Consider the following 26,971-nt stretch of genomic DNA (forward strand, 5'->3'; position numbering starts at 1 on the left):
GGCAGTGTGGCCTGACACTCAATCTTAACTCCAGAACTACACCTATCAGAAGCTTGAGGGCAGCCCTCCAACTAAGGATAGGTGGACCTTATAGAACTAGTTCTAAAGCCGGCGCCGTGGCTCAATAGGCTAATCCTCCACCTTGCGGCGCCGGCACACCGGGTTCTAGTCCCGGTCGGGGCGCCGGATTCTGTCCCGGTTGCCCCTCTTCCAGGCCAGCTCTCTGCTATGGCCAGGGAGTGCAGTGGAGGATGGCCCAGGTGCTTGGGCCCTGCACCCCATGGGAGACCAGGAAAAGCACCTGGATCCTGGCTCCTGCCATCGGATCAGCGCGGTGCGCCGGCTGCAGCGGCGGTCATTGGAGGGTGAACCAACGGCAAAGGAAGACCTTTCTCTCTCTGTCTCTCTCTCTCACTGTCCACTCTGCCTATCAAAAAAAAAAAAAAAAAAAAAAGAACTAGTTCTATACTTTAACAATTAAAAGTACTCCAAATTACTCCAACACAATTGAGATGCAAAGGGCTTCAGTTTCCACAGCTCAACAAAATGAAGTGTCACACTAAACCAACTGAATAATAGTAATAATGAATTTTCAGCTAGCCATATGGTAGGCCCAGAAGAGATACTGTGACACTGAAATAGAGCTCTCAGGGGCTGGTGCTGTGGCACAGTAGGTTAATCCTCTGCCTGTGGTGCTGGCATCCCATATAAGCACCAATTCTAGTACCAGCTGATCCTCTTCCAATTTAGCTCTCTGCTATGGCCTGGGAAAGCAGTGGAGAATGGCCCAAGTGCTTAGGCCCTTGCACCCATGTGGGAGACCTGGAAGAAGCTCCTGGCTCTTGGCTTCAGATTGGCCCAACTCCAGCCATTGTGGCCATTTGGGGAATGAGCCAGCAGAAGGAAGACCTTTCTCTCTCTCCCTCTGTCGGTAACTCTATCTCTCAAATAAATAAAATATTTTTAAAAATAATAATAATGGTCAAAAACTACGTATTGGGCACAATTCTAACCAGGAATGTCTATTTATTTTATTTTATTTTATTTTTTTGACAGGCAGAGTGGACAGTGAGAGAGAGAGAGAGAGAGAAAGGTCTTCCTTTGCCGTTGGTTCACCCTCCAATGGCCGCCGTGGCCGGCACGCTGCGGCCGGCACAGCGCGCTGATCCGAAGCCAGGAGCCAGGTGCTTCTCCTGGTCTCCCATGGGGTGCAGGGCCCAAGCACTTGGGCCATCCTCCACTGCACTCCCAGGCCACAGCAGAGAGCTGGCCTGGAAGAGGGGCAACTGGGACAGAATCCGGCGCCCCGACCGGGACTAGAACCCGGTGTGCTGGTGCTACAGGCGGAGGATTAGCCTAGTGAGCCGCGGCGCCGGCCAGGAATGTCTTTTATTAACATCTATTAACTCAATGAACTTTACAACAATCCTGTGAGGTAAGCACAGTTCAGGAAACTGAGCAACTGAGCAGTTAACTGACTTGCCCAAAGTCACCAGGCAGTCTGGTGTCTGAGTCTGAGCTCTTTGTCTTTCACCTTTAAAAAAGGCAACCTTTTCAGCAAAACCAAGACAGGCAGACACTGGGGATGTTTATATAAAGACCAAAAGCTAAAGCACACCCAAACAAAACCCACCAATGGTCCCAGCTTTCATTCACTGAGAGACCACCAGGCCAAACAAGCTGAGAAGTCCTGCAGATTAAGGGAAGTATACACTTGCAGTCCAGATAATATCATGCAAGTTAGTGAAAGCACTTAACAACTGCGCAGCACGACGATGCCAGCAAGAAGAGTTATAAAAGTCAATAAAAGCTTATTTTCCATGGCAATAAAATCATAAAAATCCTAACATTTTTCTAGATAAACTCACAATCTGCTTGATCAATAAGGAGAGTATTCTTCAAGAGGTAAGGAAGGCATACATGTGGCATCAACATGCTATAATCAAAGGACCAGGCACAGTCCAGAAAAATATCTGAAAACAACCTCTGCCTACCCACCTACAACAATACAGGAAAACCTCTGACTCTCTCAGGAAAGGGAGGAGCAAGAACTAATCTAAGAACCCGAAGGAGAATGAAGCGTCAGTTAAAGGCAGATGTGGTTACAAAGATTTCACAAACCACTCTGCTGTGGGTACCAAAAAGCAAATATTCAGCATACAGGGAGCTCTGGCAACCTCGCGCGAGCTTCAGATTTAAGCAAGGCACCAAATAAGGGAAGGATTCTGGCGCATCAACTCCTAGGAAAAGTGTTTCAAGTTAAAAATGGTGATTCAGGTTTGGATGTGAACTCCTGTATCTGCTCTTTATCAACAGAGGCAACTCTACCTCACTGGCAGCTAGCAAAAGAAAGAAAAAAAACTGTTAGAACAAAAATGGATTACACAAAGACAACAACATGGCCCAGTACAGCCTAGCATTTACCTTGACACCAAAGACAAAGCTGTAAACACAGCAATGCAGAAGTCCTGAGATTCCACATCTGAACTGAACCAAGTGTGTTCAGGAGCTAGCAGGCCATGATGTCACTTCTCCCCTCAAAAGCCAGATAGTTCAACATTAAGGCTGAAAACCACAGCACAGTTGGTGAGAGACTGAGTTTCACTGTGGCTGGAGGCAAGGCCTACATCCAGCTGGTTTTTGGTCAGTCACATCTTTTCTGCTCTAGTTCCCAGACTCAAACTATCTAGTTCAAAAAACCAACAAACATCTTTAAATTTTTTATCTTTTATCCAATTATTTATCTTCCAAGATCTCTCCTCATTCTCCTGATCCTCTCTCAACAGTGAAAACTAATCTTAACAGGCAGACCATCCTTCTTGATTTATTCACAATGTGCCTTTCCCCGTCTCTGTTACCACCAAAAATACAGGAAAAATGTAAGTTCAGAGTTGGAAGAAAAGGATGAAAGTGACAAAAATGAAAAAACTATAAGTATGCTCAGTTTGTGACAACTCATCATTCTATATGTTAATGTGTACTTTGCTGTCCTGACCACTATAACATTGTAGTAATTTTTTTAATTACCACAATCTTTTCTATTATTCCATAAAAAACCTTTATTACCAAGTTTTTTGCTCATACAGCCTAACCCCAACTGCAGAAAGCTGCACTGGTAGTGGATGAAGTTGCCACCTGCAATGCCGGCATCCTTTAGGAGAACTGGTTAGAGTCCCAGCTGCTCCACTTCCAATCTAACTCCCTGCTAACATGTATGGGAAAGCAGTGGAAGATGATCAGAGTGTTTGGGCCCCTGCCAACCACAGGGGAGACCTAAATGGAGTTTAGGCTCCCGGCTTCAGCCTGGTTCAGTGCCAGTTCCAGCTATTTGGGGAGTGAAACAGTGGATGGAAGTTGTCTCTCTTTCTCTCTCTCTTCCTCCCATTCCCCACCCCTCCCCTTCCCTTCCCTCTCTCTCTCTGTAACTCTGCCTTTCAAATAAATAAATGTTTAAAAAAAGAAAAAGAAGGCTGGCGCCGTGGCTCAATAGGCTAATCCTCCGCCTGCGGCGCCAGCACACCGGGTTCTAGTCCCGGTCAGGGCACCAGATTCTGTCCCGGTTGCTCCTCTTCCAGGCCAGCTCTCTGCTGTGGCCCGGGAGTGCAGTGGAGGATGGCCCAAGTGCTTGGGCCCTGCACCCCATGGGAGACCAGGAGAAGCACCTGGCTCCTGGCTTCGGATCAGTGGGGTGTGCCGGCCGCAGTGGCCATTGGAGGGTGAACCAACGGTAAAGGAAAGCCGCCCTTTCTCTCTCTCTCTCTCTCTCACTGTCCATTCTACCTGTCCAAAAAAAAAAAAAAAAAAAAAAAAGAAAGAAAGAAAAAAGAAAAGAAAGCCAGACTGGTATTAAGTAGCAGATTTGTTACCGATGTTGCCTATATATTTTACAGATATAGAAATAGAAGAGACAAAGAAATTTGGGAATGCAATCCAGAAGACCTGGCTCTGAGTCTGCACTGACCACGAGGGACAGATTCTCAGGGGCACCAAGGGCATCTATTAAAGACTGATTCAACCTTTTGCCACATGTCACTCGTAAGTATTTTAAAAGCCATACTGTTTTACAGATCTGTCCAGAAGTCTAAAGGAAAATCTGCCAAAGAAATTCCTCAGAGAGAATGTCAACTGCCTTAACATAGTTTGCTTTACAAATTAGGACCTAGCATCTCAGAGATTTGTGGCACAAATCAGATAAAAATCTCATTAGACAGAATAAAATCTAGTATGTTTACCAAGAAAAACCACCAGGAAAATGCAAACTCACAGAGGGTATTATTCCAACTCCTCTTTCCCACATGCTTCAGTAGCTGCAGGCCTACTGTGCACAAAAAGAGCAAGGATAAGTTATTGCCAATGGTTACAACACAAAACATAACTTATTCCTAAGCCAAGCTGGGTTTGGCTCAGAAAGCTTCCCAGAATGATGGAAGGCATGACTTCAGGGTGAGTCAACCTTTGCTGATGCATAAAATAAAGCAGAGAAGACCTATCTGAAGGATTCACTCCTAAGTTTGGGCCAAGTCAATCTACTTTGTGATGAATCTTCAGATCCAACCAATTGATTAGACAACATCAATGTGGACGTCTGTGCCATGGTCCAAGACAGTCTAATGATAGACTCTTGGCTAGAAATCTCAGAAGTAATCGCCCCTTGGAGTTTCTAACCACATCGTGTTTTTATCCATGTTGTTTCTTGCTGTCCATCTCTACCTGAAGAACTTATTTCTGCCTCCAAAAAAAGGACACTGGTAACCTTTCCTGTTAGCTTTCTCTGTTTTCCCTGAGTTAATCTCTTTCTCCTCTGTATGACCTCTGTACAGTGAACACATTTCTATTATTACACTTGTAGTATTTTATTGCAAGTGTCTATTTATATATTAATTTTTCTTACTGGACTGTATCTTTGAGGGAAGAACTATCATTCCCCTTTCTATGTACAGTGTCCAGAATAAGAGCATATAAAGATACTCACCAAATATTTATGGAAATGATCTGAAAGGTAACAGGGAAAAACTTGACCTCCCCCCCGGAGAGTATTAGGCTGAGAAGAGGTTTTACAACTGAGTAAACAAGTGAAAGGAGAAAAATGTCCACATAAAAATATGAAGACAGGGGCTGGCGCTGTGGTTTAGCGGGTAAAGCCACCGCCTGCAGTACTGGCATTCCATATGGGCACCGGTTCAAGTCCCAGCTGCTCCACTTCCAATCCAGCTCTCTGCTATGGCCTGGGAAAACAGTGGAAAATGCTCAGGTCCTTGGGCCCCTGTACCCACATAGGAGACCCAGAAGAAGCTCTAGCTCCTGGATCCTGGCTTCATATTGGCCCACCTCTGGCTGCTGCGGCCAATTGGGGAATGAACTACAGGATGAAAGACTTCTCTATTTCTCTCTCTCTCTCTCTCTCTCTCTGCCTCTGCCTCTGCCTCTGCCTCTCTGTAACTCTGCCTTTCAAATATATTAATAAATCTTAATATAAAACATGAAGACAGTTACTTAAGGTAACACATAAAGAGGTGTGTTTGTATGTGTGGTACATATATACATAAATGTGTGTGTGTGCAACAAAATAGACTAAAAACAATAAAGAAAAGCCAAAGAGAAAACGATAACCTAAGAGGTCATTAGTAATAAAGTTACAACACAAAATGTATGCCAGTAAATCCCGTTTCCTTATTAAAGGAAGATATAAATTTGGCTACAACCTTTGTAACAATTAAAGAGAGACTATTCTAAACAACAAATTCATAAATTTACAAATAAACACACATACACCAAACAACTCTCTGATACCAAAAGCCAAATTCTCCCCATTAGTTTCTACAAATGCATCACATGGAATACAAATCGCAAGGATTCTTTAGGATTGTCTATTATCTGTCTTAATATAGACTGAATATACACCAAGTACAAGTACAAATCAGCACTTGTGGTGCTGGTAACCAACTGTTACCTAGTTACATAGCTCTCTAATGGTACTAGGCATGAATGGCATGAGAAAAACAATAGGAGAGATGCCTACCTATTTCTATAATGATAGTCAACAAATTTTGAATCAGCCAATGGAAGAGAGCTAAAAAAAAAAAAACCCAATGACATTCTTAAATATATATGTGTGTGTGTGTATATATATATGTGTGTGTGTGTGTGTGATTAATGAGGGTGCTTCAAAAAGTTCACAAAACATAGAATTATCTTCATTTAGGGGAGCAGGCATTTAAATGGTTAAATGCCTGTATTCCATATTAGAGTACCTGGGTTTAATTCCTGGCTCTGGTTCCTAACTCCACCTTCATGCCAATGCAGACCCTGCAAAGCACCAGGGATGACAGCTCAAGTGACCAGGTTCCTGCCAGATGGGAGAACTGGATCGAATTCTCAGCTCCTGACTTCAGTCCCAGCCCAAAACCAGCCATTGTAGGCATTTGGGGAAATGAACCAGCAAATGGAAAATCTGTCTCTCTAAAATACATAAATTAAAAATTTTTAAATAAAAGATAAGTTTACGTTGGTGCAAAAGACATGTTTTAAAATCTGTGCACACAGAAATATTCAAGAAGTTCAGGGAAATGTGTACTATGAAAAAACTATGCAAGAATTTCAAAATTTTTGCACCAAAATAGATGTATCTTTTAATTCCATTTTTCCACAATCTTTCTCAAGTACTCTTATCTGTTTTATAGGAACTTTAGCATCAGAAAGACAGGGTCTACATAGTATTTTAGATTCCTTTGGGTCTAGAGTCAACACAGCAGTAACTTTATTTTCATTTTATTTGAAAAAAGCAGAGAAACAGAGAGAGCTCTCCCATCCACTAGTTCATTCCCCCAAATGTCCTCAACAGCCATAGCCAGGCAAGGCCAAAACTGAGAATCCAGGTTTCCTTCTTGAGTGGCAGATGCGAGCCAAGTACTTGAACTATTACCTGGTACCCCCAAAGGTGTGCATTAGATTAGCAGGAAGCTGGATAAGAAGCAGAGTAGACAGGACTCAAACACAGATACTCCGATATGGGATGCAGGCATCCCCAGCAGCAACTTCATCACTATGACCCAAGCCTAACCCAAGCAGTAACTTTAATACTAAATATTTATGAGTAAAATGAAAGGTTCCAAGAAGGGAAAAACCCAGAGTTTTCCCCTGGAGCCAAACAAACGGTCTACTGACTAAGGGAAGATCATGAGCCAAGAAAACATCGATTTTGTGTTCTCCATCTTAGCCCAAACACATCACATCCAGGACAGCACAGAAAGGGATCACCAAATGACACCACTGTAGGTATTATCTCTCCAAGAGTACAGATGGAAATAAAAACTAATATAGGACACTGGTGAGAAAGGCAACAGGGGAAAAACAAAAAGACTGGTGCAGTTTCCTATCCCCTATCATAGGCAATGTGTTACTACATAAAATGAGATGCTCCCACAGGAACATCACCTCACTACCCTGTTCCTGTATAGCAGCTGCAGACTGAATAAGGATCCAATGTATGGGTTTCATTGTTATTTGGAAGGCTCTTCACAGACTAGGAGCTGGATCCTAAGGGACGATTTATAGTACATCCTACATACATTCCAGTTGGCTGAAACTCAGGGGCTGATTGCTCCCTTGTCTAAGTTGGTAAGAAGCCAAAGGAGAACTTTTCTCAGTCAGCTCTCCCAGGCCAGAAAATTCTCTAATGCCCGAGTTCTGGCTTAAGTCTGGATATCAGGTTATTCATGAGATGCCAAAACTACATCTTTACATTGGCTTTGAACAAGTCTCTCAAGTACACCATACAGATTCCCACAGACTTCAAAATCATCTGGACACTGAGGCCAAGGGTAGTTACTCTTCCTCTCGCATAGAGAGGAACATTCTTTTCAAAGATAAGTTCTTGGGTTCCTGCCACCCATGTGGAAGACCCAGATGGAACTCCCAGGTACTGGTGTCAGCCTGGCCCAGGCATGGCTGTTGAGGGCATTTGAGGAGTGGATCAACAGGTAGAAGATTTCTGCATCTCTCTGCCTTTTGAATAAAATGAAAATAAATAAATGAAATATTTTTAAAATGGATTTGCAGTGCCAGCACTGCAGTATAGTAGGTTAAGCCTTGCCTGCTGCACCAGCATCCCATATGGGTGCTGGTTCGAGCCCTGGCTGTTCCACTTCCAATCCAGCTCCCTGCTAATGCACCTGGAAAAGCAGCAGAATATGGCCCACGTACTTGGGCCCCTGCAGCCATGTGGTAGACCCAGATGAAGCTCCTGGCTCTGGATCGGCTCAGCCCCATTCATTGCAGCCACTTGGGGAGTGAACCAGCAGATAAAAGACCCATCTCTTCCTTTCCTTCTGCTTCTCAAATGAAAAATAAAATAAGTAATAAATGGATTTTGCTCTCTATGTATAAGCAACATACAAACAAACTTTTCATATATTAGACTCAACAATTCTTGACCTGGGTGCACAAATGAGAAATATATTCAATAGGTTTCCTTACATCCTTTTATTCTACCCTACTGAAAACTTTCCCTATGTCACTAACTACTCCAATTCTCTCTCAGTATTGTTGATCCCGATGCCATAAAAACCCAAATCGCTTTTGCTCATAAGAAATCAAATGGGAAAAGTAAACATTGTGTTTTTGATCTGATCTTAAATTAGGGTTTTCAACCAGTATAACACAGTGTGTGGGGACCACTACTGGCATCTAATGGGCAGGACCAGGAGTGCTAAACACCCATAAAGACAGGCCTGTATGATGAACTGTCTGCTGGAAAAGGACATAACACTCTCATTAACAATCAGTGTCTTGGGGCCAGTGCTGTGGTATAGGAGGTAAAGCTGCCACCTGCAGTGCCAGCATCCCATATGGGTGCTGATTCAAGTCTTGGCTGCTCCACTTCCAATCCAGCTCTCTGCTATGGCCTTGGAAAGCAGCAGAAGATGGCCGAAGTGCTTGGGCCCTGCACCCTCATGGGAGACCTGGAGGAAGCTCCTGGTTCCTGGCTTCAGATCAGTACAGCTCTGGCAGCCAACTGGGGAGTGAACCAGTGGACAGAAGACCTTTCTCTCTCTCTGCCTCTCCTTTTCTCTCTGTGTAACTCTAATTTTCAAATAAATAAATCTTAAAAAAAAAATCAGTGTTCTAAAGGAAGGACCTCAGTATTCACAGCCTCACCCCTTTCAGCCTCTAGAGCAGTGGGAGGCAAACTCTTCCTGTAAATGGTCAGGAAGGAAATAGTTGAGGCTTTCTGGACCGAATACATCACTGACATAAATTCTTCTTTTTAAGCAACTCAACATAAGAACAACACAAAACCAGCCGGCGCTATGGCTCACTTGGCTAATCCTCCACCTGCCGTTCCGGCACCCTGGGTTCTAGTCCCGGTTGGGGTGCCAGATTCTGGCCCGGTTGCCCCTCTTCCAGTCCAGCTCTCTGCTGTGGCCCAGGAAGGCAGTGGAGGATGGCCCAAGTGCTTGGGCCCTGCACCCACATGGGAGACCAGGAGGAAGCGCCTGGCTCCTGGCTTCGGATCGGCACAGCATGCTGGCCGTAGTGGCCATTTGGGGGGTGAACCAATGGAAGGAAGACCTTTCTCTCTGTCTCTCTCTCTCACTGTCTAACTCTGCCTGTCAAAAAAAAAAAAAAAAAAAAAATGCAAAAACCATTCTTATTAGCTCACAGGTGGGGCAGCATTTTGTGTACTCTTATTCTAGAGCATTACTTGACTCATTACAGCCTGTTTATGTTAATTTAGAGATATTAATTAAAATACAATGGGATCATAAGGTAAGCATTTAGCACAAAGGTTAAAAATGCCACTTGAGATACCCGTATCCTATACTAGAGTGCCTGGGTTTGAATCCCAGTTCTGCTTCCAATTCCAGCTTCCTATTGGAAAGAAGAAGGCAGCAGAAAAGGTGGCTCAAGTACTGCCACCTGTATGGGAGACCCAGATTAAGTTTCAGGCTCATGGCTTTAATCTGGCCTACCACCAACTGTTGCAGATATTTGGGGAGTGAACCAGCTAATGGGAGACCTGTCTGTCTCCCTGCCTTTTAAGTAAATAAAAACAAATAAATTTTAAAAAATCAAAAATAAGCCAGCAAAATGTGAATGTTTTAGAAACAACTCCAATAACATATATTACAAGAAAAAAAATAATGAGAACTTTAGGATTAGCCTTAAAGCCCAAGAACTGGGCACATGCTTAACCACTAAAAAACTAAATAGTTTTCTGATCACCTCTCCTCCCTTTCCCCTGTGCATTTCAGTTGGTTCAAGTTTTCTTCTGAATGTCCACTTTCAAACACTTGACTGAAAAGAGCACAGACGCTGCCTGCCCCCTCTGTACAAGATGTATTACTTCCTATTCACCATGTGTGCCACTCAAAGTCTCTTGACAATTATTACTGTCAACATTTTCTAAAATGTCTAAACCAAACCAAAGTCTGGAAATTCTGACTGGTATCTGGGTCCTGACTTTCCGGATGGTAACCAAAGGTCACGTGGGGTGGAAAGTGGCCTGTGGGTAACACAGAATACACACACGCACGCGAACAGGATATGCTGGTAATCCGGCTTCCTGAGACCTGGTGAGTTGTGAGAGTTCTCATCAACACCCTTGGGGAAGATGAAAACCCTGAAGATGGAAAACGCTCGGCTTCAATGAAGTGTCCAGTCTTAGAATTAGATATCTGGCTAAAGCAGAACGGGAAGATACACCTTACCTTCCTCCACATTTTACTTGTCTAAAAATACAAAACAAACACAAAAAATACATGAAGTGAGAATCTGACGAGGTGTCCCCACAGTGTGGAAGCTGGTGCTTGCAGCATGGTTCAGGTCACGTCGCAAGCCCAGAGAGACGAAAAGTGTGGTTTTGGTGTTTAACAAGCCTCAGCTGCACCCTGGCACTCTGTTTCTCCCCCTAGAGAATTTTGATCTGTTAGAGGAAAGAAACCAACCTCACATCTTAAATTGAACGGCCAGGATAAAAATAAAGCCCCGAAGTGGTTTGGTGACCGAGGTCATATGGGGTGTTAAGGGTTTGTAGGTAGGGCCAATGTACTTTGAGAAACTTCTACTTACTGCCAACCACAGAGACACAAAGACATCAGCCCTAGCGTCCAGCAGTGAGCCAGGAAAGCAGCCCCAAAGATCCAACAGCCCCTAACTATCAAGCACTAATACTTCTCTCAGCACACTTCACACGCCACTTTACATAAAAAACCCAGTTCTGGTTCTGACCTTCTTTGCGAGTAACCACACCAAGCTTTGTTTCACGGCTTAAGAAAAAGAGAGCCAATCTAGAGTTTCTTCCCATAGAAGTAGGCTTTTAAGAACTCTTGTCACCACATGCTGACAAATCTCAGTCCATAGGATAGATCCAAATACTCCTCCAGGGTAAATGAGTATAATGGGGGCCGGTGCTGAGGCACAGGTTAATCCTCCACCTGTGGCACCGGCATCCCATATGGGCACCAATTCTAGTCCCAGCTGCTCCTCTTCCGATCCACAGTACTATGGCCTGGGAAAGCAGCAGAAGATGGCCCAAGTGCTTGAGCCCCTGCACCCATGTGGGAGACCCAGAAGAAGCTCCTGGCTCCTGGCTTTGGATCAGTGCAGCTCGGGCCATTGCAGCCATTTAGGGAATGAACCAGTGGAAGGAAGACCTTTCAATATGCCTCCTTTCACTCTCTCTGTAACTCTACCTCTCAAATAAATAAAATCTTAAAAAACAAAAGTATAATGGGAAATGCATACTACAAACTACAAGAATAAAGGAGTAAGAGATGACAGGAGGTCAACAAACAGCATCCCCAAAAAACTATGTGATGCCTTCCTTATAGATACTGAATCGTTACACCCCATACCCCTAAGGTTAAAAAATTAAGCTCTGGGGGCCAGTGTTGTATAGGAGATTAAGCCGCAGCCTACAGTGCTGGCATCCCATATGGGCAACAGTTGGAGTTCTGGCTGCTCCACTTCCAATCCAGCTCTCTGCTGTGGCCTGGGAAAGCAGAAGATGGCCCAAGTCCTTGGGCCCCTGCACCCGTGAGTGAGACATGGAAGAAGCTCCTGGCTCCTGGTTTTGGATCAGTGTAGCTCTGGCCATTGTGGCCAACTGGGGAGTGAATCAGTGGATGGAAGACCTCTCTCTGTCTCTGCCTCTCCTTCTCTCTCTCTCTGTGTAACTCTGACTTTCAAATAAATAAATAAATCTTAAAAAAAAAATTAAGCTCTACCTGTCACGATGATATGACAATGGGGCAATGAGATAATCAAACTATCACAGATAAAACATTCACCTACTAGTACAGACTCAACCCTTCTCTCACACTGTAGATTAATCTGATGCTTATGCACTTCAGACAAAATCAGGCCAAAAACTTTTCCCAAGTTTCCTACTGGTACTAGCTCTGAAACTGTAAGCCTAATGGCTCCCAATATAACTCCAGCAACTGGAACCAAAGGAAGTAGGTCTTCTTAATTTATGCTCTGTATTACGGCTGTGTTAGGGGGAAGGAGGAGGTTTCACCTACTACCCACACATAGCTTTCTTCAGTACTGTGGTGGCAGCAGCCACAGCTCAGCTACACAAGCAATAAGAGGGGCACTGAAAAGCAAGGCAAGTGATGGATCTGAAGAAAATGCCACCTGCATAACACAGTTAAAAAAAAAAAAAAGCTCTACATTAAACACACACACACATCCCAAGCTAAACATGTAAAAGCTCTGTTCCACAGGCCACCTGGCCTACACTGTCCACAGTAAAGCTATGCTCCTTTGCTAACCAATATATATTTTGTTGTTCTACTGGTTAAGTGTAGGGAAAAAATATGCTCATAGACTATCCAACCGTTTAAAGTCACATATTCAGAGTAGGAAAGAAGAAACAACCAAAAAAACAATTGCTGTTAACTTTTAACAAAGCCTTTAAGTAAAACACAAAGGATTCAGGTAAGGGCAACATGGAAAATGTCAGAAACTATGATTCCCAACTCTAGGGAAACAAGGTTATCAGGATCATCATTTTATAAATGAAGAAACTGAAATTCAGACAGGTTAAGGATATTTGATAAAATGAGAATTTGAAGTCAGGACATTCCAAAACCCAAGTATTAACCTATGTACTATTCTGCTTCTGACGAAAGTAATGAGTTATCAAACTATCAGCCTCTACAGAGATACAAGGCACTTGAAAGCAATCACTCATAGAAGGATTTTCCCAAGTCCCATGGCAATAATAATAATAATAATCATGAGAATATACTATATGATATGCCATTCACAAAGGAAGAAAGATATACATACACTCTAGCTCAAATAACATGACTCATTTTGAAATATCTCTTTAATTGGGCCAGCGCCGCGGCTCACTTTGTTAATCCTCCGCCTGCAGCGCCAGCATCCCATATGGGTGCCAGGTTCTGGTCCCGGTTGCTCCTCTTCTGGTCCAGCTCTCTGCTGTGGCCCGGGAGGGCAGTGGAGGATGGCCCAAGTGCTTGGGCCCCTGCACCCGCATGGGAGACCAGGAGAAAGCGTCTGGCTCCTGGCTTCAGATCGGTGCAGTGCCAGCCATGGCGGCCATTTGGGGACTGGACCAAAGGAGGGAAGACCTTTCTCTCTGTCTCTCTCACTGTCTATAACTCTACCTGTCCAAAAAAAAAAAAAAAAAAAAAAAAGAATATCTCTTTAATTAAAATATTTTAAAAGGCAAACAAGGGAGCTGGTGCTCTGGCACAGTCGGTTAATCTGCTGTCTGCAGCACCAGCATCCCATATGGGCACCAGGTTTGAGTCTTGGCTGCTCCACTTCCGATCCATCTCTCTGTTAATGTGCCTGGGAAAGCAGGAGATGGCCCAAGTGCTTGGGTCCCCACATCCATATGGGAGACCTGGAAGAAGCTCCTGGATCTGGCTTCAGCCTGGCCCAGCCCCAGCCATTGTGGACATCTGGGGAGTGAACCAGCTAATGGAAGCTCTCTCTCTATGTATCCCTCTCTCTGTCTCTCCTTTTTTTCTTTGTAATTTTTATAAATCTTTTCATGGGGCTGGCGCTGTGGCGTAGCAGGTAAAGCCACCGCCTGCAGTGCCAGTATCCTATATGGGCACATGTTCGAGTCCTGGCTGCTCCACTTCCAAACCACCTCTCTGCTATGGCCTGGGAGGGCAGTGGAGGATGGTCCAAGTCCTTGGGCCCCTGCAACTGCATGGGAGATCCAGAGGAAGCTTCTGGCTCCTGGCTTCAAATCAGCACAGCTCTGGCCACTGGGGCCAATTGGGGAGTGAACTAGCAGATAGAAGACCTCTCTCTCTCGCTCTGCCTCTCCTTCTCTGTGTAACTTTTTTTTTTTTTAATATTTATTTATTTACTTGAAAGCCAGAATTACAGAGACAGAAGGAGAGGTAGAGAGAGAGAGAGAGAGAGAGGTCTTCTATCTGCTGGTTCACTCCCCAGATATCTGCAACCGCTGGAGCTGCGCTGATCCAAACTAGGAGTCAGGAGCTTTCTCTGGGTCTCCCACGTGGATACAGGGGCCCAAGGACTTGGACCGTCTTCTACTGCTTTCCCAGGGCCATAGCAGAGAGCTGGATCGGAAGTATAGCAACGGGGACCCAAACCGGCACCCACAAGGAGTGCCAGTACTGCAGGTGGCTGCTTTACCCGCTATGCCACAGCGCTGGCCCTGACTTTTCTAACTTTCAAATAAACAAACAAATCTTTAAAATAAAGACTGACATATTTAAAAAATAAATAAACAGGGGGCTGGCTCTGTGGCGTAGTGGGTTAATGCCCTGGCCTGAAGTGCTGGCATCCCATATGGGCGCTGGTTCTAGTCCCGGCTGCTTCTCTTCCTATCCAACTCTCTGCTATGGCCTGGGAAAACAGTGGAGGATGGCCCGGGTCCTTGGGCCATTGCACCCAAGTGGGAGACCCAGGAGAAGCTCCTGGCTCCTGGCTTCGGATCGGTGCAGCTCTAGCAGTTGTGGCCATCTGGGGAACGAAGCATCGGATAGAAGATCTCTCTCTTTCTCTACCTAACTCTTTCATATAAATAAAATAAATTTTTTTTTTTTTTTTTTTTTTTTTTGAGAGGCAGAGTGGACAGTGAGAGAGAGACAGAGACAAAGGTCTTCCTTTGCCGTTCGTTCACCCTCCAATGGCCGCCGCTGCAGCCGGCGCACCGCGCTGATCCGATGGCAGGAGCCAGGATCCAGGTGCTTTTCCTGGTCTCCCATGGGGTGCAGGGCCCAAGCACCTGGGCCATCCTCCACTGCACTCCCTGGCCATAGCAGAGAGCTGGCCTGGAAGAGGGGCAACCGGGACAGAATCCGGTGCCCCGACCGGGACTAGAACCCGGTGTGCCGGCGCCGCAAGGCGGAGGATTAGCCTATTGAGCCACGGCGCCGGCTTAAATAAAATAAATCTTAAATAAATAAATAAAGGCAATCACTCCCGTGTGAGATCTTTTTAACCTCTACTCCCACCAAACAACCCTAGAATTACAGCAAGACTTCTCCAACTATAATCCAGTTTTTGAAACAAAGTCACCAACTTTCCATGCCCAGGTAGCCTCAAATTAATTCCCTAGGGCCCAATTTATCACTAGTGCAAGATGCTTTCTGGTGATATGGACTCAATTTCAGACTCAATCTTTCAAATCCACGATAGAGTGACTAGATATGTAACCTTTCTTGAACTTGCTCTTTGCTATGCATGAGGCTGGAGAAGTTTCTCTTTATACATAAGAAAGAGAGCCTTCAAATGTCGCTCAAATAGTGCTATTTTGTTATTTTACATACATATATATACATATTGTATATATATACACATGTGTATATATATATACAGACACATATACACAGATAACTATTGAGCTAAGAAATTAGAATATCCCTTTTCGTTCTTATTTTAAGGATTTATTTATTTTACTTGAAAGTCAGAGTTACACAGAGATAGAAGGAGAAGCAGAGAGGTGTTCCATCCGCTGGTTCACTCTCCAGTTGGCCGCAACGGCTGGAGCTGCGCCCATCTGAAGGCAGGAGCCAGCAGCTTCTTCGGGTCTCCCACATGGATGCAGGGGCCCAAGGACTTGGGCCATATTCTACTGCTTTCTCAGGCCATAGCAGAGAGCTGGATCGGAAGTGCAGCAGCCAGGACTCGAACTGGCACCCACATGGGATGCCAGCACTGTAGGCGGCAGCTTTACTTGCTATGCCACAGCGCCAGCCCCAGAATATCCCTTTTCAAATCTGATTCTGGTTACTGAATAATCAGGTATGGATTTTTCCTGACTTCCCAGGTTAACAGGCATTAGACATTTTTAAATGCTGTGTCATGTATAAACGTGTAGGAAGAGCACATCCTAGGATTTTTAAGATTTTATTTATTCATTTGAGAAGCAGAGTCACAGACAGAGGGGGAGACAGAGAGAAAGGTCCTCCCTGTGTTGGTTCACTCCCTAAATGGCCAAAACAGCTGGAGCTGCGCTGATCCAAAGCCAGGAGCCAGGTGCCTCCTCCTGGTCTCCCATGTGGGTGCAGGGCCCAAGCACTTGGGCCATCCTCCACTGCCTTCAGGGGCCACAGCAGAGAGCCGGATTGGAAGAGGAGCAGCTGGGACTAGAACCGGCGCCCACATGGGATGCTGGTGCTGCAGGCGGAGGACTAACCTTCCGCGCCACGGCGCTGGCCCCCATCCTAGGATATTAACAGTGGTTCTCACTAGGCAGTAAAGATATACTATCTGTATTTTAAAAAAAATTTTTACAGTAATTACCTGTTAGTTTTGTAAATTTTTAAAAGCAACAAAAAAATTTAATAATAAGAAAAAAAGGTTTGTGCTACTTAATCCAAGTCATTGGTAGATTCTTCCAAAAACCAAGACACAAAGAGATACAACTATGTTTAAGTTCAGAATGCCCCAATTATCATCTAAAAAAGGAAACCTCAAATTTTTTCAGCCAGCAAATTGTGGGGCAAAAGGAAAAAAAAAATCACTTTCAAACTTATATAAAGCTAACCAGTACAGGAGAGGAAGCATTTAATCTACCGATTAAGATTCCCATGTATTAAATGGGGGTACCTTGGTTGGTTACCCAGCTCCAGCTTCCGATTTTGGCTTCCTGCTAATGCAGACCCTGGAAGGCATGGGTGAAGGCTCAACTAATAAGTTCCTGTCGCCCACTAGGGAGAATTCAACTAGCATAGCCCCAGCCATAGAGAGCCAACCAGTGGATGGGAACTCTCTCCCTTCCTGTCTTTTAAATTTTTTAAATTTTAATTGAATCAACCTCCATCTTATCAAATCTTTTTTAAAGACTTATTTATTTGAAAGGCTCAGTTACAGAGAGAGAGAGACAGAGAGAAAGAGAGAGAGAGAGAAATCTTAATTTTCCATCTACTGGCTCACTCTCCAGAGAGCCTCAATGGATGGGGCTGGGCCAAGCCACAGCCTGCAACTTCATCCGAGTCTCCCTCCCACATTGTTGGCAGGGGCCCAAAAACTTGGATCATCTTCTGCTGCTTTCCAAGGAGCATTAGAAAGGAGCTGGATTGGAATTGGAATGGCCGGGTTCAACTCGGCACCTACATGGGATGGTAGCATTGCAGGCTGCAGGTTAACCCACTGTGTGACAGACAGTGCCAGCCCCTTTCCTATCAAATTTAATGGTGGCCTTTTTTTTATTATTATTATTGAATTACACATCAAGGAAACAATGAGAAATCCCAGGAACATGATTATTTCTGGAATACAGAAAGATATTACAGGGGACTAGCCCACTGACTACCTTCCACACATACACACCTACCACGTCACCCAGTGAGAATGCCCACTGGAAAGTTCAGACTCTTCTCTACCACTCCAACTTTCTCACTTTATCCCCATATTACTACAGACATTTAGGTTCCCCACAAACCTCTCCTGTTTCACATCTTCTCTGTCTTTGCTCATGTTGCTCCTTCTACTTGCAACACTCTCCACTCTGTCCAGTTAACTTTTCTAGGTGGCCTTCCAAATTTCCTCTGCCCTCTTCTCAGCCTAATCAGAACTAGACCAGTGGTTCTTCTCCATGATTCCACAGTACCCAATCCATACCTCCCTCACAGCACTCACTACAACACAGTCATCAAGCATGGATTTTGTATTTGCCAATTCTCTAACTCTCTAAAACTTATCTGTAAACCCTAAGTCAATAATCCTGGTGCTTTCTGGTCATTCTCAGACATGCAGAGCAGCAAAACATGTGTCCCTCCTATGTACATATTCCTAACTATTGTCTAGCAAAACAACTCTGCCTTCTAGTTTCAAGTCAAACTTTAAACAAATGTCCTTTTCATGGTCTACTTATCACTACATTTTTGTTTTTTCGTGATTTCACTGTTTATAACAGCCCCCAAGTATAGTGTTCAAGGACTATCTAGTGGGGCCAGCGCTGTGGCACAGTGGATTAACGCCCTGGCCTGAAGCGCCGGCATCCCACGTTGGCGCCGGTTCAAGACCCAGCGGCTCCACTTCCTATACAGCTCTCTGCTATGGACTGGGAATGCAGTAGAAGATGGCCCAAGTCCTTGGGCCCCTGCACCCACGTGGGAGACCCGAAGAAGCTCCTGGTTCCTGGCTTTGGATCGGCACAGCTCCAGCCACTGCAGCCAATTGGGGAGTGAAAGATCGGATGGAAGATTTCTTTCTCACTCCCTGCCTCTACTTCTCTCTGTGTAACTCTGACTTTCAAATAAATAAATAAATATTTTAAAAAAGGGCTATCTAATGCTCATAAGTCCAAGAGGGCTATGATATGCCTTTCAGAGAAAACATGAACATTAAATAAGCTCTGTTCAGATATGAACCTGTTGGCCATGAGCTCAATGCTAATGAATCAATGATGCATATTAAATAACATGTTTCAAACAGAAACACATACAAATCAAGGTTATATACTGATCAGCTGACCTAAAATATGACCAGCGCCTTGAAGAAACCTAACTGTGTTTCTCTTAGGAGCAGTGTCAAGTATTTACTCATTCAGTGTTTGTGGCAACTTTTGAAATGTAATAACAGAAATAATAAGAACCAACTGTAGGCCGGCGCCGCGGCTCACTAGGCTAATCCTCCGCCTTGCGGCGCCGGCACACTGGGTTCTAGTCCCGGCTGGGGCACCGGATTCTATCCTGGTAGTCCCTCTTCCAGGCCAGCTCTCTGCTGTGGCCCGGGAGTGCAGTGGAGGACGGCCCAAGTGCTTGGGCCCTGCACCCCATGGGAGACCAGGAGAAGCACCTGGCTCCTGCCATCGGATCAGCGCGGTGCGCTGGCCGCAGCGTGCCTGCCGCGGCGGCCATTGGAGGGTGAACCAATGGCAAAGGAAGACCTTTCTCTCTGTCTCTCTCTCACTGTCCACTCCGCCTGCCAAAAAAAAAAAAAAAAAAAGAATCAACTGTAGGGGCTAGCACTGTGGCATAGTGGGTTAAACCTCTACCTGCAGTGCCAGCATCCCATATGGGTGCTGGTTCGAGTCCTGGCTGCTCGTCTTCCAACCCAGCTCTCTGCTATGGCCTGGGAAAGCAGCAGAAGATGGCCCAAGTGCTTGGTCCTCTGAACTTACGTGGGAGACCTGGAAGAAGCTCCTGGCTTCAGGTGGGCAACGCTCTAGCTGTTGTGGCCATTTGGGGAGTGAACCAGTGGGTGTAAGACCTCTCTCTCTGTCTCTCCCTCTCTCTGTTAACTACCTCTCAAGTAAATAAATAAATATTTTATTTTTAAAAAAAGAATCGACTGTATACTGACCATTTTGTTGATGTAGCCATTTTTTTCACTAGACTAAGGCAAACTAGGTAAACAAGGCTCCCAGGCCAAACCCATCCTACCACCTGTCTTCATGAAGTGTTAGAGGTAGAGCCAGTGCTGTGGCACAGCAGCACACCCTACATTAGAGTGTTAGTTCAAGTCTTGGCTGCTCCACTTCTAATCCAGCTTCCTACTGCACATGGACGGCAGCAGAAAACGGCTCAAGTGCCTTGGGTCTGGCCACACATGTGGGAGACCAGGAGTTCATGGCTCCTGGTTTTGGCCTACCCTAGACCTGCCTATGGCACCCATTTGGGGAGTAAACCAGCAAATGGAAGATCTCTCTTTCTCTTTCTGCCTTTGAAATAAATAAATCTTAAATTAAACAAATAAAACTTGACTAGCACACACCTATTATCTATGACTACATAATCACTACAACAGCAAAGGCAAGTAGTTGTATCAGAGACCATATGGCCTTCAAAGCCTATTTACTGTCTAGCCTTTCACAGGAAAAGTGCTACCTCAAGAGCCAAGTGGATAAAGCAGTACCAGCATTCCATAGGAGTGCCAGTTCAAGTCCTGGCTGCTCCACTCTTTTTTTTTTTTTTTTTTTTTTGACAGGCAGAGTGGACAGTGAGAGAGAGAGACAGAGAGAAAGGTCTTCCTTTGCCATTGGTTCACCCTCCAATGGCCGCCACAGCTGGCGCGCTGTGCTGATCCGAAGCCAGGAGCCAGGTGCTTCCTCCTGGTCTGCCACACGGGTGCAGGGCCCAAGCACTTGGGCCATCCTCCACTGCACTCCCGGGCCACAGCAGAGAGCTGGACTGGAAGAGGAGCAACCAGGACAGAATCCAGCGCCCCGACTGGGACTAGAACCTGGGGTGCCAGCGGAGGATTAGTCTATTGAGCTGCGGCACCAGCCCACTCCACTTTCAATCCAGGAGAAGTGCCACCTCATGCACTAGACTCAGAAAACAATGTTGTATTCATCTTTACAATCCTAGTGCAAAGCTAGCACAATAACACAGGTAAACTAAGTTTTAATCTGGTAAAGCACTAGACACAGAACATGGCCTCCTACTCCAAAAGCTCAGTGGCAATTGTATTAAATTCTCCAGACCTGAAGACGTCCTCAAAGAGACATTATGCTAAGATATAAAATAAAAATGGTATACAACAGGGAATAGGAGCAAAAGATGCAAAGCTAAGACAAACACAATGATTTGTTGGGTGAAATAAGGTGAGCGATTCAAATAGAACTACTAAGGTATAGTCCAGACTGAACCCCAAATCATATTCAGAGAGGCCAAAGAGAAAGAAGGTTTGACAACAGCATGGTCAAATACACAATGACATTTCCCTCTTCTAAATAAACATTTTTCTACACAGAGTACCAAGCATGTTGTAGGCATCACATTCACAGCAGGCTACAGAAAATGCCAGGAATGGTAAACCAAATCATTCAAAGAACATGAGGACTCACTGAAATGTCAGAGTCATATGTCCATCATGCTCATTCTTCCCCAGCAGACAGACACGATTACATTCAAGATGCTAACAGAGAAGACAGATCTAAAATATCCTCAGGGCCGGCATTGTGGCCACCCCCTGCAACACCAGCATCCACATGGGTATCCATTCATGTCTAGGCTGCTCCACTTCCGATCCAGCTCTCTGCTAATGGCCTGGGAAAAGCAGAAGATGGTCCAAATGCTTGGGTCCCTGCACTCACGTGGGAAACCTGGATGAATCTTCTACCTCTTGGCTTTGGCCTAGCCAAGACCTGGCTATTGTGGCCATCTGGGGAATGACTCAGTGGACAGAAGATCTCTCTCTTTTTCTCTATCTCTCCCTAACTATAACTCTTTCAAATAAATACATCTTTAAAAACAAACAAAAATCTCCATCAGAGATTCTTGTCCTTCAGTGTGAAAATGATTTCTGATGCTGTAACTTAATATCCTTGATAATCTCACTGACTGTCAATGATCACCCATTTCCTAATCAATACTTCTTTGGACTCTTTTCCAAAGAGAAAATAGTGTAGCAGAAAGTATATTCACTAAATAAAGAATGCACACACTCTGGCAACATTGACTTTGAGTGGCCTAGCCGGCAGGGGGAAGTTTAAATGTGATTCTCAACAGGACACCACTTGCAGCTGAGGTTGGCAGTCCCTCCCCAAGCTGGATGTTCAACCCAAACCACATCGCAAGGTTGAAAACCAACAACCCACAAGCTAACCTCCTGCTACCATTCAGAGAGAGAGAGACAGAGAGAGAGACACAGAGAGAGATCCAAAGCCCACACCAAACAGCACACTAGTTGTTACTATCACTTCTAACAACCACCTGAAGCAAAACTTGGTTTATTCATGGATCTGAATTTTAAGAATTTGTGTTAGAAATTTTCTAGTTGTCAAAGAAGCAAGTCCTATAGATGCTAATCATCCGAGGACAACTAAAATGAGCAAGTAATGCACAAAAATATTTAAATTATGTAAATTAAATAAGTGATATACATCTTTGTAAGAGTATCATACAGCCATACTAGAAACATATTAGAAAAGATATTCTTATACACATCCATAAAGTTCTGCTATAATGCTCATTTTGAAAATATGAACTTGTTCAACAGTGACCAATATCTTAAGGGACAATTTTGAACACAACACAAATTCTTCATTTGTTTAGGCATTGTTTTGTTCTTTTTTCTTTCTTTCTTTCTTTCTTTCTTACTTATTTTTGACAGGCAGAGTGGACAGTGAGAGAGAGAGAGACAGAGAGAAAGGTCTTCCTTTTGCCGTTGGTTCAGCTTCCAATGGCCGCCGAGGCCGGCGCATCCCGCTGATCTGAAGCCAGGAGCCAGGTGCTTTTTCTTGGCCTCCCATGTGGGTGCAGAGCCCAAGGACTTGGGCCATCCTCCACTACACTCCCAGGCCATAGCAGAGAGCTGGCCTGGAAGAGGGGCAACCAGGACAGAATCCGGCGCCCCGACCGGGACTAGAACCCAGTGTGCCGGCGCCCCAAGGCGGAGGATTAGCCGGACTGGTTTTGTTCTTAAGAAACACCAGGTGTTGGCTGGTGCTGCGGCTCAATAGGCTAATCCTCTGCCTGCAGCACCAGCACACCAGGTTCTAGTCCCGGTCGGGGCGCCGGATACTGTCCTGGTTGCTCCTCTTCCAGGCCAGCTCTCTGCTGTGGCCCAGGAAGACAGTGGAGGATGGCCCAATTGCTTGGGCCCTGTACCTGCATGGGAGACCTGGAGGAAGCACCTGGCTCCTGGCTTCGGATCGGCGCAGTGCACCAGCCGCAGTGTGCTGGCTGCAGCGGCCACTGGGGAGTGAAACAATGGAAAAGAAAGACCTTTCTCTCTGTCTCTCTCTCTCTCACTGTCCACTCTGCCTGTCAAAAAAAAAAAAAAAAAAAGAAACGAAACACCAGGTGGGGGATATCACTGTGGCACACTGGGTTAATTCAGCATTTGCAATGCCAGCATCCCACACTGGGTATCCCATATTGGAGTGCCAGACCTAGCACCGTGGCTTAGTGGCTTAAACTGCTGCCTACAGCACCAGCATCCCATCTGAGCCTGGCTGGGGTCCCAGCTGCTCCATTTTCCATCCAGCTCCCTGATAATGTGTCTGGGAAAGCAGTGGAGGATGGCCCAAATGCTTGGGCCCCTGCAACCCACATCGGAGACCTGGATGAAGCTCCTGGCTCTTGGTTTTGGCCTGTCCCAAACCTGGCCATTGCAGCCATCTGGGTAGTGAACCAGCAGATGGAAGATTCTCTCTCTGTCTCTCTATAATTCTGATCTATAAATAAATAACTCCTTAATTTTTTTTTTTTACCTGCATCAAGCAAACCTCAGGTTTATCTGCCCCTCTATCAGGCTAATCCCTTCACCTGTGCTCTGGATCCTATTCCTGACCTTTCCCTGCCATCAATCACTTTACTTTCTTAGCTTTTCAAATGATATATCATTCTACATTTTTTTTCTCAAGCAACTTAATCAACTCCCATGGCTTCATTACCATCCATAATCATCTCTAGTCTAGACCACTTTCCTCGGTTTCAGACATCTGTCAGTCTCTGAATATTTCTACTTCAGTGTCCTACAGAGGAGTAGCAAATTCAGCATACCTAATTCAAACTGGTCAACTTTATCCAAAACCCAACTCCACACTTATTCCCTATCTTAGTGAACACACCATCATCTACCTAGTTTCCAAGCCAGAAACCTAGCCTGACTCCTGACCCTTCTTCTTCCTGAGCTCCCCGTGCCCTTAAGTCCCTTATGTCTGTTAGTATTAACAGTATACCTTATGTCTGTTCTCATTCCCCCATTTCCAAAGCCATTTCTTAGTTCAAGTCCTTTTCACATCTCCCTTGTATGACTGCAGTACACCACCTGTCTATTTCTAGTCTTATTCTTCACACTTTTCACAAAGCAGCCAAATTTCGAAAAGGCATATCTGACATGTTATCCCCGTTTAAAGTATCAAATAACTTCCTACTATTTTCAGGATGAAGGTATAATTATTTATTGAATGACTTCAACATCTGGTCCCAGCTTACCTCATCACACACTCCATTAAGAACTCTACTTTCTGCAGCCAGCACTGTGTGATAGCAGGTAAAGCCACCGCCTGCAGTGCCAGCATCCCATATGGGCACAGGCTCAAGTCACGGCTCTCCTCTTCGATCCAGATCTCTGCTATGGCCTGGGAAAGCAGTAGAAGATGGCCCAAGTCCTTGGGCCCCTGCACCCGTGAGGGAGACATGGAAGAAGCTCCTGTCTCCTGGCTTCAGATCAGTGCAGCTCTGACTGTTGTGGGCAATTGGGGAGTGAACCAGCGGATGGAAGACCTCTCTCTCTCTGCCTCTCCTTCTTTCTCTGTGTAACTCTGACTTTTAGAGAAATAAATATTAAAAAAACAAACAAACAAACAAACAAAAAAACAACAACACCACTCTACTTTCAAGGAACAATGAGCCAGGCCCTTGCAGTGTTCTAACGACCGTGCTCTCTCCCTAGCCCTAAGCCTCTGCACATGCTATGTCCTTTGCCTGGATATGCTTTAGCAGTCTCCTTTCCCTCTCCTCCAGTTAACTCTTACTCATTTTTTATACTTTAACTGATGAATAGTTGCTTTGGTCCTACTGCTGTGTGCTCCCATAATATTGGATGTGAACTCCTAAACACAACTTATTATACTGAACTCTGACCCCCTATTCACTCTTGTGTCTTCTACTAGAATGTTCTCCTTGAAGGCAAGGTGACATCTTGTTCACTGTTATCTTTAGTGCCTGGCACACTATAAGTACTCAATAACCATCTGAGTGAATAAAGAAGAAACTTTTTCCATACAAGCCTGTGATTGTCATTTCTCCTGTCTTCAAGGAAAAAGTCCCAGCTGAAGAGTCATAAAAAAAATTACCCATAAAAGGCTAATCACAAACCATACTAACCAATCTACCCATGTTGCTTTAATTCATTTTCAAAATGTAAGGTCGACCAAGAGAAGAAAAAAATGCCTACAGAATCTCATGGAGACTACTAACGCATCATACTGGGGACATCCAACAGAAAGAGGCAAAAAAATTTCATCCTACTTTTACTAAATTCTACAGTGCCACATAGTGGTGAGATAAGGGAAGTGCATAATAAAGATAGAGGAGGTGTAGGTGAAAAGGAAGCAAGTGTCAGAGAGCCTCCACCTGTCTGTCTCCCCTGCCCTTAGTGGGAAGGGTCCACAGAGTGGCTCTCGGCGTGTGACTGGAGCACCAGGTTTACTCATAGCTAGCTGGCTCACTGAGTCACTCTCAAGAACTTACATCACTGGGGCTTAGGCTGCCCAGTCCATTCTCCTGCTCGGAATCCTTCCCAGACTCGGTGCCCTGGGAGGACCGGGGATGGGATGGATGGATCCAGATCTCCAGGCGAGTAGTATCATCTCCAACATGCCGGAAAGTAGACTTCTTTCCTTTCCGCCATTGGTCAGAGCTCAGTTCAAGTTCCTCATGCTGCTTCTTTTCCGTCTGCTCTGCCTGTACAACACATACACATGTACAAATTCAGCCTCCCTCAGGATTCAGCTATCCAACAGAAAGACCTCACCGCTTCTGTGGCTGTTTCCTGAACTATAAAAGTAGGACCTGTTCCAAAGCAGCACAGTAATAACTGCCCTGTCTCAAAGTTACTAATTCTGTGAACTGGATGCTATGGACCACGTACACCCAAGGGCCCCTGCAAGCTCTCCTGAGGATCAGTTGCTTCTGTGCAGGGGCTGACAGATTATCCATGAGCACAGCCCAACAGGACCACTGCAGACAGTATTAGTCACTCTCCTGCGGACAAAGGTACTAATGGAAGCGCATCTTCTAGAAAGGCAGAATTCTGCCTACATCCCCACTCACCTTTCGTTTGGTCTCTTCAAACAAGCTCATGAGACTTTCCTTGGCAGTCAGGATAGGGTTGCTGGCCGCTAGGCTGCGCATATAGTAATACACAGCATCAAGCTTCCTCCTCTGTGGAAAGACAGCAGAAACATTCAGCCAACCAATTCTCCTCCTGACTCCTGCATGGGGCCGCTGACCCAGGACACCCTATCTCTCCCAGCCTGTCCCCCTGAGCTCTGAGGAATTCCAGTAAGAACATGAGAATGCAGCCACTGCTGTGGCATAGTGGACTAATCCTCTGCCTGCAGCACTGGCATCCCATATGGATGCTGGTCATGTCCCAGCTGCTCCTCTTGCAATCCAGCTCTTTGCTTATAGCCTGAGAAAGCAACAGAATATGGCCCAAATACTTAGGCCCCTGCACCCACATGAGAGACCTGAAGAAGCTCCTGGCTCCTGACTTCAGATTGGCCCAGCTCTGGCTGTTGTGGCCATTTGGGAAATGAACAGGCAGATGGAAGATTTTTCTGTCTCTCCCCAAGTCTGTAACTCTACCTCTCAAATAAATAAATAAATAAATAAATAAATCTTTAAAAAAATTAAAAAAGGACATCAGAACACTATCTATGAGAATGCACACCAATTTCAGTAGGGGTCTCTTCTTGCACAGTTCTTTACCTTACTGCAGAGGTGTTCCAAGAACAAGTACAGTCCTGTGCCACATTAGATGCTGATCAACAGACTGCACACAAAATGGTGATCCAATAAGATTATATCACCTAGTATTGTCACAG

The 26,971-nt window shown here is 45.1% G+C and overlaps 1 protein-coding gene across 12 annotated transcripts in view; it reads right to left on the reverse strand.

The window, feature by feature from the left end:
• SMG6 (SMG6 nonsense mediated mRNA decay factor) overlaps positions 1-26,971 on the reverse strand; it is a 261,637-nt gene that overhangs the window by 212,581 nt on the left and 22,085 nt on the right. For 11 of the 12 annotated variants that reach the window (XR_016223920.1, XR_016223919.1, XR_016223921.1 and 8 more), the window contains 2 exons: positions 26,196-26,306; positions 25,614-25,826 (listed from right to left, as the gene is read on the reverse strand). Coding sequence is in view for 9 of the 12 variants with exons in the window: in XM_002718880.6 (XP_002718926.1) it covers positions 25,614-25,826; positions 26,196-26,306 (324 nt within the window). In the remaining 3 variants the exon portion in view is untranslated. Of the gene's footprint in view, positions 1-25,613; positions 25,827-26,195; positions 26,307-26,971 lie in introns of those variants that run through there. The other variant, XM_051824501.3, reaches the window with a different exon arrangement.

This window comes from Oryctolagus cuniculus, chromosome 17 (genome assembly GCF_051225735.1).
Source record: "Oryctolagus cuniculus isolate XC-2025 breed Fujian yellow rabbit chromosome 17, ASM5122573v1, whole genome shotgun sequence".
Classification (NCBI taxonomy): domain Eukaryota; kingdom Metazoa; phylum Chordata; class Mammalia; order Lagomorpha; family Leporidae; genus Oryctolagus; species Oryctolagus cuniculus.